Here is an 18,026-nt window from a genome sequence, read left to right as displayed (position 1 = left end):
GAACTAAGACAGGGTTTCTGGTGACAATTTACATTTCTACTCATTTACTATTACACTGTATTGCAATAAATGGTGTTTGAATTCTTACTGATGGGATACAGACTCATTTATAGGCTGTTGATTCCCAAATTTTCTTCTAAACCAGACTTCTCACTTGAACTCGAGAATCTGTTCCAACTGCCTATTCGGTATTTTGTGTCGGAGAGACATATTAGAGTAACTTGCTTTAAGCAGTCGTCAATATATTTCTCAAGAATTAAATCAAAGATGCTATTCACGTGCCTGATTTATCAATGAGGGCATACTAAAAAACACTTTACTTTTTAAGTTTAGGGTTTTGAATGAGGCTTTCAAGAATGCTCGAAAAGTGTTTTGAGGGGCACCGGGGTGGCTCAGTCGGTTAAGCGTTTGCTTGCGGCTCATGTGAACCCTAAAACCTTACCATGTGCAGGAGGCGGAAGAGGAGCTGGGCGGAGGGACGAAGGCGGAAGGTGCAAGACAGTCGCCTGAGAGCCGGTGACCTCAAAGGACGGAGCTCCTCCGTCAAGCCCTCAAAGTGGGGCCCTGCCGGAGACCCTAGGGGGTCCGAGCAGCAGAGACCTGAATCCGAACAGACCCCCTTCGTCCACTAAATGGCACTTTCCAGACCCTGCTTAGGCAGGGGCGGAGGGAGGGCCTGGGGCTCGAGAACGGCGAGCCCCTAGAAACCTGCGACCCCCGGCTGCGGCCTCACAGGTTCCAGATCCGGGGCACCGGCGGCGGCCCGCAGGGACCTGACGGCAGGGGACGCTCCGCTCTCCTCACACCGACCAGGGAGGCGACACGCTAGGAGCGAACGTTCGGCGTCTCTCCGGTCGCGCATTTTAACCCACCTGGCTGCCTCTGAGGCGGAGGCGACCTCTCCCAAAAAGACAGTATTTACTGAACCTTCCCAGCGAGCGAGCTGGGCGGCTGCTTAATCCCTGCCGCCACCCGAATCCCTCCGGACATAAGGCATGGGTCGTCGTTTCACTCCTTCACACCCGCAACAGGAGGCAAACCTGCGGGAAGAGCGGAAGTCGGGCCCCGCATCTCTCCCGGGAGGCCCCGGGCCCGCGTCGCCTCTCCATTGGCTTCCCTCAGGCAAACCCCTGGTCCTAATTGGCACGGACCCCGCGCCGCGCGCCGTACGGCCAGCTCATTGGTCGAGCTAGCATCCAGCGGCCAATGCACCGCCCAGGCTCCTTTACACCAGAATCCCAACACCCCAAGCACTGTGAAAACGCAGTAAATGAAAAAAAGAAACAAAAAAACAAAAAAAACCCACAAAACGCGTACAGCCCTTCTGGAGATAAAGTGGGCGGCCCTGAAAAGGGCCTTTAGAGAGCTTTGGGGAGTAAATGAAACCAGGGAAAATTTAACCACCAAAGCCATAGAGAGTGCGGCCCTGGCGCTTGAGTGCGTAGACCACGTCCATGGCCGTGACCGTCTTGCGCTTGGCGTGCTCCGTGTAGGTGACGGCGTCGCGGATCACGTTCTCCAGGAACACCTTGAGCACCCCGCGGGTCTCCTCGTAGATGAGGCCGGAGATGCGCTTGACGCCGCCGCGCCGGGCCAGCCGCCGGATGGCGGGCTTGGTGATGCCCTGGATGTTGTCGCGCAGCACCTTGCGGTGGCGCTTGGCGCCCCCCTTGCCCAGGCCCTTCCCGCCCTTACCGCGGCCAGACATATCGAGCTAAACACTCTATGCGACTTCCACACAGCGATGGCCCTTTTCGTCCGTCAGCGCCAATTATAAGCAGAAGTCGGACCTCGTTGAAGACTGACACCGCGGGCGGGCCCCGAGGCCCCGCCCCCACCCCGGCTCCCCGGCTCCTCCCATCTCTGGACGGAGCTCCTAGGACTGTGTGCTGGAGGGAGCAAGGTCGGGTTCGTACTGGTGTCTGCAGGAATCTCCCCCATGAGAACGTTACTAGGGGCTTCTAGTTTACAACAAAGTACTGTCCTCTCTCATTCAGAAGGGAAATGATTGTTGGCTGGGAAGGGAACCCTAAGATGTCACCCCAAAACAGGAGTATTGGAGTTCAGGACATACTGTCTCAAAATAGGCCTCTTTGGTATGGAGGGTAGCAGAAGACGCTCCCCCACCCCCCCAACCAAATGCGCCACTTTGGCATAAGGATTATATGCGAGCAGATTATTTTTAAGAAACACCGACACGGTAGAATCTCTAAAATCTCCCTAACGGGGCATTTTAACATTTATGAAGATCTCAACCTCTAAGAGTCTCCCTCTCTGCACCAGGAAGAGAAGTTTGACTAAATCACCAGACATTCCTGTCCTTGGGAAAGCCCCAGCTTAATTTGGCATCACAACCTTGTTTCCCATCCTTTTCCCGCCAACCCCAGACTGGCTCCCTGGACACTCCCTTCCCACCAACATCTGTTAGTGGAAGGTGTTCTTTCCAGGGGTGGCTGGGGCCTCTTCGGGGAGTTCCACTCAGTTCTTCAGAGCATCTCCCTTGTACGCACGAGGGGCCCATGTCATTAAACTTCTCTTTGTTTTTCTCGTTGATCTTTTTTTATAGGGACTCAACTAAGCATTCAGAAGAGTAGGGGAACTTATTTTCCCTCTTTTACAGATGTGTGACCTTGTAATTTTGCCTTCGTTTTCTTCATCTGTAAAGGTGGAGTGATGAGGATACTACTCATGGAGCTTTTGTGAAGATTTAAGTTAGCTAATGTAAGCAAAGGGCTAGAACAGAGATTGGCGCAAAGAAGTCCTACGTAAATGTGCCTGATTTTTAGCTGGTATTATTACTTAAAGAATCTGTCTGGAGTTGGGAGATTGCCCTGAGCTCTCATTTTTAAGCTTTTACTCCTAACACAATGTAGACAACACAGACACATATATAATAGTGAAGATTTGTTTTTTTAAATCACAGCATTCAATAAAGTATAAAGCATTGATGAATTGCGTTTTTTGGTTTTGTCTTCAATTAAAGTATAGCTGACATACAATATCACCCTGGTTTTAGGCGTACAGCATAGCGAGCTGACGGTTCTATACATTAGGAAATGCCCATCACGATGTGTTACCATCTGTTACCACACAAAGCCATTATAATATGATCGTATTCCCTCTGCTGTACATTGCATGCCTGTGACTTATTTGTTGTATAACTGCAAGTTTGTACCTCTTAATCACCTTCACCTATTTTGCTTCTTACCCTACACCCCCACAACTACTCATTTGTTATCTATATCTCTGTTTTGTTTTTTTGATTGCACATATAAGTGAAATCATATGGTATTTGACTTTAGCAGACTTATCTAGCATATACCCTCGAAGCCCATCCATATGAATAATAAGATTTCATCCTTTTTCATGCCCATATTCCACTGTATATACAGTTGACCCTTGAAAAACGCAGGGGTTGGGATACTGACCTGTACACAGTTGAGAATCCACATATAACTTTTGATTCCCCCACCCACAAAACTACCAATTCCATACTGTTGATTAGAAGCCTTACTGATAACATAAAGTCTACTAAAACATATTCTGCATATGTACTGTATGTTGTATTATTATCAACCAGAGAAAAGAAAATACTTTCAAGAAAATCACAGGGAAGAGAAAAACATTTACAGTAGTGTATTATATTTGTTGAAAAAAGAATCTGCAAGTAAGTGGGCTCACCCAGTTCAAACCTGTGTTGTTTAAGAGTCAACTCTATATACCACATCTTCTTTATCCACTCATCTATTGATTGACAGACTCTGTTTTGTTTTTCATACATAGCATGTTAATTAAGGTTGTCTAAATATATTCCTTTGTGCCCTTTCCAAGCATATATTGACAACGTCTGCTTTCTGTCTTGTGGCCATGTCTGGAATGCAGTTCAAATCTCTTAACTGATTTCCCACTGTTGTGTTAAGTCTCCCTAAAACACTCATTGATTAGTAAGTCACTTCTTCTGGGATGACTGGAAGGGCTACTACTAAATTTTTTATTCTGAAAAATGCACCCTGACTTTGGCTTCCTCCTCTTTTCTGAAAGACTATAACAAACCAAAAGTGGTTCTAGACATCAACAACATTACCTGCAAACTTTAGCCTGTGTGGTCATATCACGCCTTGGTGCCTGGGTGACTGAGGACCTTCCAACAGCCATTTGAAAGATACAATCTGTGTGTTAAACACCGCCTTTTTCCCCTCCAGCATGACCATAGTCACTCTGCTAATCCAAAGTAATAAATGCTTAAAGCACTGTTAAAAGACTGGCACTACATTTGGTCCAATATGTTCAGTAAATTTTTTACAAATGTGAATTTCTTCCATTCTTTGTTTTTCAAATACCTGCTGAAGTTTTCTTTCCAAACAGCAACAAAGTAATGCCAAGTGAAAGGGAAGTTTAGAAGCTAAAGTTTGCATTTTTATTTCAATTAAAAAAAAAAAATCAGCGGTGCCAGAGTGTCAGTGGGTTAAGTCTCCGCCTTCAGCTCAGGTCATGATCTCAGGGTCCTGGGATCAAGCCCCACATTAGGCACTCTGCCTGTTTCCCCTCTCTCTCTGCCTGCCTCTCTGCCTATGTGTGATCTCTCTCTCTGTGTCAAATTAAAAAAAATAATAAAGTCTTTTTAAAAAAATCTGAGAATAAAAGGGAAAATAATACATAGCTCAGAAAAATTAATAGCATTTATACAGTGCTCTGTGTTCAAAAATCAACTCCTATTATCCCAATAATATTTCTGAGGTGGGTAGTACTACCCCCATTTTTCTGATAATGGAGAAATCAATTTGTGAAAAGGACATATTAAGTAGTAAACTGGAATTTGAATGCTGGTAATCTATCACCCAAATGCTGCTTTGGGCTGCCAGCTTCCAAAGGACTCTTGGACAGAATAACAAGGTTGGATTCTAAGATGGTGCTAACCTTACTTTCCTAGACACTGGGCAATTACTCTATTGAGGAGCTCATGTAAATGAAGACACAGCCAAATCCTTGATCCTTGGCCAGGAAAGGGGTGACAGGTGGTGGGGAGAAGCACGGTCTGAGCCACTGTCCCCTGGCCATCTAACCATCCGACAGTAATGGGTACTTTCACTTTTTAAAAGCTATCCTCTCGAGCCCTATACCTAAAACACCCTTTATGTAACAGATACATAAAATAATAGGGGAAAAATAAAAAAATAATGCATATAAAACCCAGCACAGCTATAAAACCCGATACTTGGGACTTCATCTGGGGCCCAGAGCTAGAGAGCAAAGTCACCCCTGGTTTAAGCCAAAGGCATTGGTGCCTCTGACAGTCCCTTTATATGTATAGAAAAGGTGTGTGCCAGAGTTGTATGGATAAATCTGGAAAAATAGAATGTTAAAAATTCAACAGTGACACACACACATTCACATTAATGTCCAACCTTATCATCTATAAAATGCAAATATGTTGTAAAGCAAAAGGGCTTTATTAAAGTCCTGGAATGTAAATAAATCCAAGTAAACCACACAATTCAAGTTTAATCTTCTATTTTGTCTATTGTTAAGAGCTGCCCACATAACTTAGCATCAGCTCCCATCTCAGACATAGGCCCAGAATTTTAGGTATTAAGAGCTAAGGTGTAGAAAACAAGCAAAGCTTTTGGAATTTGATGGCTAACTTGAAAAGAACCTACAGCCAAGAATCGTCAAATTGTAGCTAGCCCTAGAATAAAGCAATACAACCAATCACAAGCAGGGCCACAAGTGACATATTAAGTAACAAAAGGACTTGATAAATTATGCTTTATCAACTGATTAACAAGGCGAAAGTACCCATAATACAGACAGCTGGATTTTTAACTCGGTTTAAAGAAAATTTAGTTTATATTATTAATTTAGGACGTAGAAAGGTTCGAAGACTACACTGGGTAAACGTACTATTTTGCCTGTTCCGTTGTTGAACCTGATCACTCCGTCGTTAGAGATGTTGATGACCAGGTTAGCGAGGATTACCAGCTCGGCATGTCAGGGTGGGTTAGCGCCCAAACGATCACAGCTACTTTTGTTGAGCTAATTGGGTGGCTCTGAAAAGAGCCTTTGGGTTTAAAGTTGGCGCTCTCCTTGCAGAGACTTAAGCTCTCTCGCCGCGGATGCGGCGCGCCAGCTGGATGTCCTTGGGCATGATGGTGACGCGCTTGGCGTGGATGGCGCAGAGGTTGGTGTCCTCGAAGAGCCCCACCAGGTAGGCCTCGCACGCCTCCTGCAGCGCCATGACGGCCGAGCTCTGGAAGCGCAGGTCGGTCTTGAAGTCCTGCGCGATCTCGCGCACCAGCCGCTGGAACGGCAGCTTGCGGATCAGCAGCTCGGTGGACTTCTGGTAGCGCCGGATCTCGCGCAGGGCCACCGTGCCGGGCCGGTAGCGGTGCGGCTTCTTCACGCCGCCCGTGGCCGGCGCGCTCTTGCGGGCCGCCTTGGTGGCCAGCTGCTTGCGCGGGGCCTTGCCGCCGGTCGACTTGCGCGCCGTCTGCTTCGTGCGAGCCATCTTTAAAGAGGGGGGAGAGCGTCTTCACCGAAGCCGGTAAAAGGCTCACAGCCTTCCTCCTTTTATACAGCCAGACCAACAACCATTGGGCCCACGAATATTCAAAAGTTCCCGCGCCCTCCCCCGATTGGCCCAGCCCCGTGAGCGGTGCCCGGATTAAGAGCGGCTTTCGGGTTGGTGAATGACTCCTAAACCCTGCCCTTCACGGTAACTACTCTGACGTCATTTATTTACCCTTTCCATTCTTCTATCCACTGTGGACAAAAATCTTGTAACGAGAGCTTCAGAGATTTTGAAATGTCAGGTAATCACGCAAAGCAACATAGGAATTTCCAACGGACCTTTTCTTAGAGAAACCGTCAAGATAATTTACAGGTGCTCAGGGAAATATACAAATGCGCTGCATCTACAATGAAGGTGAAAATTTTCTTGGGTCTGGAACAAATACTGTGGAAAATTAGGAAAATGGTCCTTATTCACAAGCACTAATTATCACGGACCTGTGAGTTACTCTCAGATGCTTCGGCAAATGTGCAGCGTTTTCATCAGCTTGGATCTAGATGGAGAATGTGGGTATCCTTCAACAAATGTTTTAGTTAGAACCTAATATTCCAGCTCTTTTCACTTATTTTTTTTTTTTGGAAAACGTGAAGCTATTGCCCTTACGATAAACTTTGAAACTTCATCTGCACAATAGGGCCTTTCTGTTTAACGCACGTATTGCCAAACACGGCCAATACCGTGACCCACACTTACACTAAATCCACGTGTGGCTTTTACCTCCAAGCGAGTATTACTATTTTTTATGGGGCACGGGGTAATGCTTTCTGGGAGTTAATCGCGACATTTCACTTTGAATTCTGACGAGCGTTTAAAGCCAAAGCAGGGGGCGCCTGGGTGGCTCGGTGGGTTGGGCCGCTGCCTTCAACTCAGGTCATGATCTCAGGGTCTGGGATCGAGTCCCACATCGGGCTCTCTGCTTAGCAAGAAGCCTGCTTCCCTCTCTCTCTCTCTCTGCCTGCCTCTCCGTCTACTTGTGATCTCTCTCTGTCAAAAAAAAAAAAAAAAAAAAAAAAAAAATCTTAAAGCCAAAGCAGGACAGCTCTTTCAAAGGAAATGGTGGGTGGCTCTTAAAAGAGCCTTTGTTGTTAGGTTAACTTTCTTGATTAGGAAAAAGTCCGTGTTAGAAACAACGGTCAGCCTTTTACTTCCCCTTGGCCTTGTGGTGGCTCTCGGTCTTCTTGGGCAGCAGCACGGCCTGGATGTTGGGCAGCACGCCGCCCTGCGCGATGGTGACCTTGCCCAGCAGCTTGTTGAGCTCCTCGTCGTTACGGATGGCCAGCTGCAGGTGGCGCGGGATGATGCGCGTCTTCTTGTTGTCGCGCGCCGCGTTGCCCGCCAGCTCCAAGATCTCGGCCGTCAGGTACTCGAGCACGGCCGCCAGGTACACCGGCGCGCCGGCCCCGACCCGCTCCGAGTAGTTGCCCTTGCGGAGCAGGCGGTGCACGCGGCCCACCGGAAACTGTAGACCCGCCCGCGACGAGCGCGTCTTGGCCTTGGCGCGCGCCTTGCCGCCCTGCTTCCCGCGGCCCGACATGGCTAGTAAAACAAGAAGCAACCGCCTTCAAAAGAAAACACAAGAATAGAAACAGAGCGTGAGCAAGAGAAGTATTTATACTAACGGGAGGTAGGCTGTTTTCAAGTCTCCTATTGGCTATTTTCAATTAACCAATGAAAAAGCAGAATCAGCATCCCTCATTTACATACACTCTCCCATCTCGCGGGAGGTTTTTGAATGCTTCAGTGTAATCCGGTATGAAGAACTTTTATTTTAATACTAATAATTGAACAATTTGGTTTTTTCAGTAATACTATTTCAAAATACAATTAGAAGCAGAAGTCATTGTCCTCATTGCTCCGTCTTTTCGCTGTTTGTCCTTGTCCAAGGTTGTGACTAATTGTGGAATGGAATAAACAGAAAAATTCCTAAATAGGTAACATTTAAGAAGTATATCTACGCCAGCAATTGCTTTAACGCTTTGAACCTCACAACAGAAAAGAAAAAAAGGAACAAAATAATTCTTTGGGACCACTTGAGTGGTGCAGTCGGTTAAGAATAGACTCTTGGTTTAGACCCTGATCCTGATCTCAGTGTTGTGCGTTTGAGCCACGGGGAGCCCCAGCATGGACCTTTGTTCTCAGAGCGGGGTTGGCTTGAGATTCTCTTTCCCTCTGTCCTCCCGGACCCTTGCGTGCTTGCTCTCAAATAAGTAAATAAATCTTAAAAAAAAAAAAAATTATTTGTCAGAGCCCAAGTCTTAAAATATCTGAACAATGAAACCTAAAGGCAAGAACTGGACCAATCAGCCTTTGCCCTGGGACAGCCAAGTTTTCTGCTTCAGCCTTTATCTAAACATGAGGCGTTAGAGGACCAACCACCCTCAAGGTATATAGAGTACTGTTGTCACTTTAGAGACCAGAAGACTTAGAGACAGTTTGTTTGTTTGACCTTGTGCAGGCTCAGGCTGAGTTAATAAGAGGGAGGACTCCAAACTCTTGACTGGGAAAGTCATCTTTCCCAGTGCCATTTCCAATTCTCCCGCCTTCTCTCTTTTCTCATTTGGCTACAACACAAAGGATTCTAATAGGTTCAGGAAACTCCTCTGTCATCAAGAGAGATTGCCAGGAGAAATGTTGCTGTTTTTCCTTTTACTGCCCATGAGACAAACTAGACGGGGCCCAGATGGAGGTGAACAATTATTTCAGGAATTTTTGCAGGCTCAAGCCTAAACGGCTTCTGATTACCAAACAGGATGGTAAAAGACAAGAGAAGAGCCTATGTGACTCTGAAAAGTAATATGGAGGACAGATATTGGTGAAGGAGATGATGAGGGTAAATTCTTCCATAAAAATATCAGAAGAAAAGTAGCTGTCTCCAGTAACCCCTCTTCCTTCTTCTTTGAGCCAGAGGAGGGACAGAGAAGAAGACTCACCACTAAGCAGGGAGTCTGACACGGGTTTCAAACCCAGACTCAAGAATCATGACCGGAGCTGAAGGCAGATGCTTAACTGAACCACCCAGAGGCCCAAGAATCCCTCATTTTAAAATAGAAGTTAACAATGACAACAGATCTTGAAAGACAGCTCAAGTTGACTTGATCTAGATCTGTACATTATTTATCTGACAAAATTTTTTTTAAAGATTTTATTTATTTGTGTGAGAGAGAGTGAAAGTCCTAACAAGGGAAGGATTGGGGTCCAGGGAGAGGGACAAGCGGACTCCACCCTGAGCAGGGAGCCCAATTTGGGGCTCGATCCCAGGACCCTGAGACCATGACCTGAGCCAAAACCAACACTCCGATGCTCAACAGACTGAGGCACCCAGGAGCCCCTCATCTAAGAGAATTCTAATAAAACCAGGTTTTTTTTCCAGTACTTCAAAAGCCACTTAAAAAAAAAAAAAGAATGATTATATCCAATTTTGTTTCTTATCTCATAAGTATAAATGTCTGTTGAATCCCCAGGATGTGTTCTTTGTGGCAGTATGTTTGAAAATAGTAGCTGGAAACCTTGCTTACATCACACAGAAACAACATATGAAAATTATTTCAAAAGCATAAAACCTTCTGTTTCTGGACCACAGTGAAGTACACACACTTATCTCTATTCTTTCTGCTAGGTACAACTAGAAATCCCAGACATTACATGTAAACCAAAGGTGGAGAGAAGGCAGGTTGGCTAAGTGACCTTGAGAGCTGAAGAACAAGAAAGTTCTGTGTTCTCTGGGTTTTCTTTTTACCTCCCATATCCTGGATTTGGTGCTGAAGAAATTGGCAATCTCGAAATGCCAAGGAGAGCAAACAAACAACAGCAACAATAAAGACACAAAACAAGAACCGGATATCTCTGCCCAAAGGCCAAGGGTTGACCTAGAAAGTAGAAAACTTAAGACATAACCACTGTACAGCAAAACACCATGGAAAACATTGTGCCTCTGCCTCCCCAGCTCCACAGGTATAAGGTTTCCATGGAGGACAGACGGGGATCTCAGGCTTCACTTACTCAGCGATGATGGGGTGCTTCTCCCTTCTCAGCAGGTGGAAATTATCCAACTAGGATTTTAAAGCAGCCGTCATAAAAATACTTCAATGAACAGATAACAGACCCACTTGAAACAAACGAAAGACTGCAAAACCTCAGGAAAAAAATAATAAAAGATGTAAAGAAGAACTAAATTCAAATTTCAGAACGGAAAAACACAATGACTGACATAGAAAACTCCACTGATGAGCTCAACAGCAGAAAGGAGAAGACAGAGGGGAAAAAAATCAGTGAATATGAAGATAGAAGAATAGAAATTACCCAGTTTGAACGACAGAGAGAAAATAGACTGGGGAGAAAAAAGCCAACATCAGAAACCTGTGGGACAATAACAAAAGCCCTAACGTTCATGTCTTTAGAGAATCAAAAAGAGAGAAGAAAAGAGAGTGGAATGTCCAAGAATTCCTAAATTTGACAAAAGATGTAAACCTACAGATTTCAGAAGCTTCACAAACCCCCAAGTAGAATAAACCGAAACACATTCTTGACATAAAACACATCATAATCAAACCCAGGCAAACTAAACACACACAAAATATCTTGAATGCAGCGAGAGAAGAAAAAGGGAAGGGGGAAAAAAGGGAAGAAAAGGGAAAAATCAATTCAAACAACAGCAGATTTCTCATCAGAAACCACATACCAAAAGGCAATGTCACATTTTTTTAAGAACTCAAAGAAAGAAACTGGTACTGTCTCTCTGAATTTCATGTCCTTTAGGAATCGGTGAGGGAATAAAGACATTCTTCGATGGAGTAAAGTGGAATTTCTTCCTGGCATATCTCTCCATAGGAGAATGACAAAAGGAAGTTCCTGAAAAAGAAAGGAAATGATATGAGATTTTTGGAACATTAGGAAGGAAGAAAGGAAAGAAAGAAATATGGGTAAATACAATTCTCATGAGTTTTCTAAATTATGTTTAGAAGCTAAATTTCTTATATTATCTGATATGGTTCTTGATGTACATAGAGGAAATATTTCGGAGAGTTATAAACAAGAGAGGGTAAAAAGATTTAAAAGAAAACAAGCTTTCTAAGGTTGAACTGGTAACATCTAGATACCAGCAGACTGTGATGTTGTATGTAGGTAATATCTAGAGCAACCACTAGAAAACTATCCAAAGACCATAGATGAATCAAATTCAAATTGTCTCAAGAAAATATTCAAGTAGCCCACAGGAAAGCTGGAACTAGAAAACAGAGAAATGAACAATAGCAAGGGAATAATTAGAAACAAACCAACAAAAAACCCACCAGAAAACAAAAATTTAAATGGCAAACTTAAAGCCTAACATGTATGGGAGGAAAATTTTTCCTAAACCCTTTTAGAGTCCCTGGCTGGGTGTGATGATTAAACTGACAAAGATAAACTGGCAGGAGAAAAACATACAAATTTTATTGGAATTTTTACATGTACCTGGGAGCCTTCCTAAAAAAACGAAGACCTAAAGAAAGACCAAAGCAGGAAGCTTTTGTACTTTTAGACCACGAAATAAGTTTCTAAAGAACTGAAAAGACAGGGGCACCTGGGTGGCTCAGTGGGTTAAGCCACTGCCTTCAGCTCAGGTCATGACCTCAGGGTCCTGGGATCGAGCCCTGCATCGGGCTCTCTGCTTCCCCTTCTCTCTCTCTCTCTGCATGCCTCTCTGCCTACTTGTGAACTCTCTTTCTGTGTGTCAAATAAATGAATAAAATCTTAAAAAAAAAAAAAACTGAAAAGACAAAGGGGTTTGGGCAATAGGTAGTAAATGGCGAAGAAGTAACAAGGTTTATTCAGAGTCTTCTTAGTCCTAAATTCTCTGTTTTCTGGTGATGTTTTTCTAATTCTGCCTTTAGGGAAGAGGGATGAGGGAGAGGAAGTCAAAGTAACCTTGCTTTGCTGTTTTCCCAAACACCTCTATCTTACGATAGTATGTCCAAGTGTCATCTTTTGAGGTAATATGTCCTGAACCCCCTCAAGGTCAACCATTGCATTAAATGTATATGGCCTAAATACACCCATTAAAAAAAAGAGACGGGCTGATTTGATAAAAGTACAGGCTCCAAGTGGATGCTGTTGTAGGGAGAAAAAATCGTTTTCCCTCTACCCTCCTAGATTGTTAGCTAAGACCCTCCCCGCACCCCCCCAGTAATACAAGACCGCTTAACAGGAGGAAACAGAGCTTTAAAAAAAGGAACAAAAAAAAAAAAAGTTTAATAACGCGTGTACCTCCTGTATGAAAGGGGGAGACCCAAGAAGTACTGAGTAATGCCTCAAATGGCCCCAAGCCATCACCTTAAATACCATCTCCAGCTAAAGGCAAAACATGTTCAGCGTGGAGGGTGGGGAGGACAGTTTTGGGAGGTTACCAGGCAAAGCACAGTAAACAAGGCTATGGTTGTTAGGCAGATTTAAGTTTTTGTCTTTCCCACTGGGTTCTTACAGTTTTAGTCATCCTTCTTTTCCTGGCACAGAGAGGGAAACACTCTTGCAAACTCAGATTTCCCCTGTAAATGTAAATTTCTCTTACAAAAGGCTAACTTTTTTTAGTAGGGTTTCAAAGCTTTTTTAATGTCTGCTATTAAAAAAAATCACTTTAGGTAATCTTTCTGCCAAAGAGGCATATTTTAGGGTGCAAATAATGCTCCCCTTCACTCTTGACAGGAACTCACTTCAAATATAACTATCCATACAGGTTGAAATGACAGGGTAGAGCTAGAAAAACCTTGCAAATATCAACCAAAGGAATCAAGGGTGCCTATATTAATATCACGTAGGTAAATCGGAGCAAAGAAATTTACCAGAGATAGAAAAGGACATTACAGAATGACAAAAGGGTCAGCCTAATAAGAAAACCAAGAAATCCTTTTTAAAAAAATTTTGTTATTTATTTTACAGAGAGTGGGGAAAAAGCACAAGCAGGGGGAGCGGCAGGCAGAGGGGGAAGCAGACTCCCCGCTGCATGAGGAGCCTGACACAGGGCTTGATGCCCGGACCCTGAGATCATGACCTGAGCTGAAGGCAGAGGCTTAACCCACTGATCCACCCAGGCGTCCCAAACCAAGTAATTCTAAACGTGTAAGCACCAAATAGCAGCCTTACAAAATACGTGAGGCAAAAACTGGTAGAGCTGCGTGGCATACAGAGCAAATCCACAATTACAGGTAGGCAGGTCAACACCCCTCCCTCAACAATTGATACAGCAAATATATAAAAAGTTAGCAAATACACAGAACTCAGCAAGTGCCTTGTTTTCATCTGTAAACCAGCAATGGTAACGTAGAGGTGGGAAAATGTTCCCTTCCTCCTTTCTAGGTGCTTTGGCTGGTTTAATAATTACATTTCAACGCAGGTCAGATTAATAGGAGAAAAGCAAATACAATTTCTTATGTCTGAGAGCAGCACAAAGACAGGACACCCGAAAGTCAGGCAGGTGAGGCGTGTAGGCCATCCTGAACTAAGGAACGGGGACCCGGGGCTTCAGAGAAGAGACTGGCAATAGATATAGAATAGATGTTTGGTTCATCAGCTGTACGCCCTGCCCTGCAGATAAGTCTTTCGGATTTAAAAAAGAAAAGAAAAGAAAAGAAAAGAAAAAGTTATCCTTGACAATAGCTCTCTTTCTGGTACTTTTAGAATAGGCAGTTAGTGAGGGTCTATGAGGATGCCCGGAGACCAGCAAGGAGGACACCACGGCCGGCTGTGGGGAAGGTCAGGGGCCCTCCCGGCAGCGTCCGCCAGAAGCCGGATCCCACCAGACAGGCCCAAGATGGCGGCGCCACAACACGGAATCCTTGAGCAAGGGAGGTGGAAGAAGCCGGGGGAGCAGCTCCTTCTCACTCTCTCATATCTCAAGGGTATAATTTTAACTTTAATAAACCTTTCCGCCTGTGTCCCTTGTCCTCTGTGTTGCATATCTGTCCTTGAATTCTTTTTTGTGACAAGACCAAGAACCTGGTCACCTCTTTGGGATGTGCGGAGTAGAGGCCCGGGGTCCCAGGGTTTCCCCATTCACTTTAATAGAGATCAACAAGATCTCTGTTAAATTTTATTTTTTTTATTTTTTTTAAAGATTTTATTTATTTATTTGACAGAGAGAGATCACAAGTAGGCAGAGAGGCAGGCAGAGAGAGAGGAAGGGAAGCAGGCTTCCTGCTGAGCAGTGAGCCCGATGCGGGACTCGATCCCAAGACTCTGGGATCATGACCTCAGCCGAAGGCAGCTGCTTAACCCACTGAGCCACCCAGGCGCCCCCTCTGTTAAATTTTAAAGGATAAGAAAAAGTATGATCTCATATGACATTCATATATCTATATGCATAGAGACCCGTATATGTATGTATGTATGTGTGTGTATATGTGTGTGTGTGTATGTATATATATATATATATATATATATATATATATATATATATACAAAGTAAAATTTCCATAAGATCGATGGCAAAAATGTCCTGGGCAATGGAATTACAGTTGGTTTTCATTTGTTTATTTGAAATTATTTGTGGTGGTTGTTATTTTAAAATAACGGGCAGGTATTATTTTACAAGGAAGTTAAAAAGAACTGACTTAAATGTGTATATTATTTAATGGAAATGAAAAGTCAAGAGGAAAGACATCAGATGTTGCAGAGAGATGCTGAAGGCAGAACTGAGAATTCTGTGTCCTCTCATCTGCTAGGAAGCAGGGCCAGGGCATTCCATTTCTAACTCTGCCCACTTTCCCAAATCATGAACACTTTCTGGACCCCCTGTTATGTGTCTTTTCCAAATTTTCAACCTCCCTCCAAATTAAAAGTCTCTCAGCCCCACCCCTCTGTCTTGTTCTTGGCACCCAGAACTTAGCCCAGAGCATCTCCGCTTTCCCTCAGGGACAAATCCAGATCGGGGACAGATCGAGCTCTTCTTGTCTCCAGCTCATCTTCCTTGGACAGGAAGGCAGCTAAAACTTCCCCGTGGCTGCAAGGGTGATCAGGAAAGTAATACAAGCTATTTTTTTCTCATTTGCTTTTTTACTCAGAAATTGCCTTTTTGGAGAAAAATGCGGGTGTTTTATTAGGGAAGAGGGTGTATAAAGCCTTGTAGGATTTCACTTGGATGGCTCGCCTGCTGGCTCTGCTTGTGTCCAAAATTGGCCTCCCATCATATGCAGCTGGAGAGATTTTATGAGTTTTTTTCTGCTTTCTCACCACTCCTCACTATAGATCCATAGTCTACCCCACAGTCGAGACATCTGATTTTTTTTTTTTTTTTAATTCTCCTTTCACTTGTTAGAGATCAGCCGGTATTCAGGACAGATGGCAAAAAGGCCTAGGTCTGAGTCTACAAACCCCAGATTAGTTTGAACTTGTCAATTAAGGGTAAAGTTTTACGTAAAGAATCAAATGTTAGGAAGGAAGGGGAGTATGGAAGGAGAGAGGAGAGATGAAAGGTAGAAAGCAAACAGGTAGGCAAAAGTTTTGAAGGACGAGATGAGGAAAAAAATTATCCCTACCTCAGACCGTTTTGAACAGGATGAGAAATATTACCACCTAGATCTCACCTCGCCAGGGTCAGAACATAAAGGTCAGTGATTTTTAATGTGTTGGCTGAGTTTGATAATTAAAAAAAAAAAAAAGGAAGGGGGGGGTAGGGAGAATATGTCTTTTTATAATTATTAATTTTTAAGGCCGGGGTCTCATTCACAGCTATATTTTGTGTTGCTGAGACTTGAAGTACTCATACAGTGGTGGGCTGACATTTGAGATCTGGGAAGAGATCATTTAAAGTTAAATTTTCTTCATAAAGGGGTCCTTTTAAAGAAATTCTATTGTACATTTTATTTCTTCATCCAAAGTCACTGTTGTGTGTCAACTACATAAAATGCTCATAGACTGATGAAAAAAATACCGTTTTCCTTTTTTCACCAGCAGTCAACAGCTGAGTCCTACCCATTCTCCTCTCCTCCCCCAATCCCGGACCTAGACCTGCCCCATTACCTCCTCTTCATCAAGGCATTTTCTGTCTTTACAGAATTATTTTTGGAGTCTGGTGTCTGATAGAGGTTTACCAAGAAAAACCAGCACAGCTTCCTCTCCAACCCAGGCCCTCCTCGCCAGCCAGTAAGGTGGCGCGATAGGGAAGAGCGGGAAATTCAAACCTTTCGTCCTTCTTAGAGCTGGACGGCCATCCCCCCCCCCCGCCCTTCTAGTGACATTCTCGAAAAGCCATTAATACTCAGAATGGGAAATGGGACTTCGGAATCTTGGGACACAAGAAAAATTGAAACGGGTGTAGATTGGCTGTTGCTATCGGTAAACAATTCTAGTGTGAAACTAGAGTAATTCCCTTTAAACTGTGCAAAGAACTTGAGGTGTATCTCAGAAGTGCCCACGAGAACCACCGGCGTATATCTACCCAGTGTTTTATGCAAGGGAATTTAGGGTCCAGGTATAAGCCCTACTTCTTTCCCGCAGCCCAGATCTCGCCCTCCTCCCAACAGCGAGTCTCGATTAGTCATGCCCTGAGGGTCCCTATTCTGAAAACCTTTAACCACTTCTTTACCCTGCAGGAAAACCCCCTTTTCAGCAACGTAAACACTGGGAAAATAAGATTGAGAATCTACAAGCATCCCGAGCTTTAGGGGAAAACAACCTGGGATGAAAAAAAACGGTGAAATCAATCATTGTTGGATGAGATTCCTTAAAACTCAAGCTGTAGTGGCAGACTTGCACTTACCACCGCAACGAAATGGTGGTTACAGATCTTTATTGATAAGTGGGTGGCTCTGAAAAGAGCCTTTGGGATTGAACCACAAGCCGCTTACTTGGAGCTGGTGTACTTAGTGACGGCCTTGGTGCCCTCGGACACGGCGTGCTTGGCCAGCTCCCCGGGCAGCAGCAGGCGCACGGCCGTCTGGATCTCCCTGGACGTGATGGTCGAGCGCTTGTTGTAGTGCGCCAGGCGGGACGCCTCGCCCGCGATGCGTTCGAAGATGTCGTTGACGAACGAGTTCATGATACCCATGGCCTTGGACGAGATGCCGGTGTCGGGGTGCACCTGCTTCAGCACCTTGTACACGTAGATGGAATAGCTCTCCTTGCGGCTGCGTTTGCGTTTTTTGCCGTCCTTCTTCTGTGCCTTAGTGATGGCTTTTTTGGAGCCCTTCTTCGGAGCCGGAGCAGATTTGGAAGGCTCAGGCATGGCTTTTCCCTATAAGTTGTAGAAACGAGAATCGCACTCACCCCAACAAAGGTTAGTGTCGTGAAAGGTCCAGAGCTCATTCTTTTATAGTTCCTCAATGCAAATGAAGTTTCAAGAATTGTCACTTCTGATTGGATAAAATGTGAGATCTCTCGCTTTGGGGAGGGGTTTATGCAAATAAGGGATGAACAGTCTCTCTTTCTATTGGATACACAGACTAACATAGTTTGACCAATGGGATAGCTTGTAGGCTCATCCCTGAGC

The 18,026-nt window shown here is 44.5% G+C and overlaps 1 protein-coding gene and 2 pseudogenes across 1 annotated transcript; all 3 read right to left on the bottom strand.

Moving 5' to 3' along the window:
* Window positions 1-1,322: 1,322 nt before the first annotated feature.
* LOC125102069 (histone H4) lies at window positions 1,323-1,725 on the bottom strand. The gene has a single exon (XM_047732774.1). It carries the CDS (start codon window positions 1,706-1,708, stop codon window positions 1,397-1,399), a length of 312 nt encoding a protein of 103 aa, XP_047588730.1. The 5' UTR covers window positions 1,709-1,725; the 3' UTR covers window positions 1,323-1,396.
* A 4,265-nt stretch (window positions 1,726-5,990) lies between these two features.
* On the bottom strand, window positions 5,991-10,692 carry LOC125102036 (histone H3-like; annotated as a pseudogene).
* On the bottom strand, window positions 7,601-17,799 carry LOC125102020 (histone H2A type 1-D-like; annotated as a pseudogene).
* Between the last annotated feature and the right edge of the window lie 227 nt (window positions 17,800-18,026).

The sequence above is a fragment of the Lutra lutra genome, chromosome 6 (genome assembly GCF_902655055.1).
Source record: "Lutra lutra chromosome 6, mLutLut1.2, whole genome shotgun sequence".
NCBI classification, from domain to species: domain Eukaryota; kingdom Metazoa; phylum Chordata; class Mammalia; order Carnivora; family Mustelidae; genus Lutra; species Lutra lutra.
The sequence above is the reverse complement of the archived record's forward strand: the minus strand, read 5'-3'. Positions and strand labels throughout refer to the sequence as shown.

Coding starts and splice junctions, on each gene's coding strand:
- LOC125102069 (XM_047732774.1), bottom strand. CDS start 1,708: ATGTCTGGCCGCGGTAAGGGCGGGAAGGGCCTGGGCAAGGGGGGCGCC.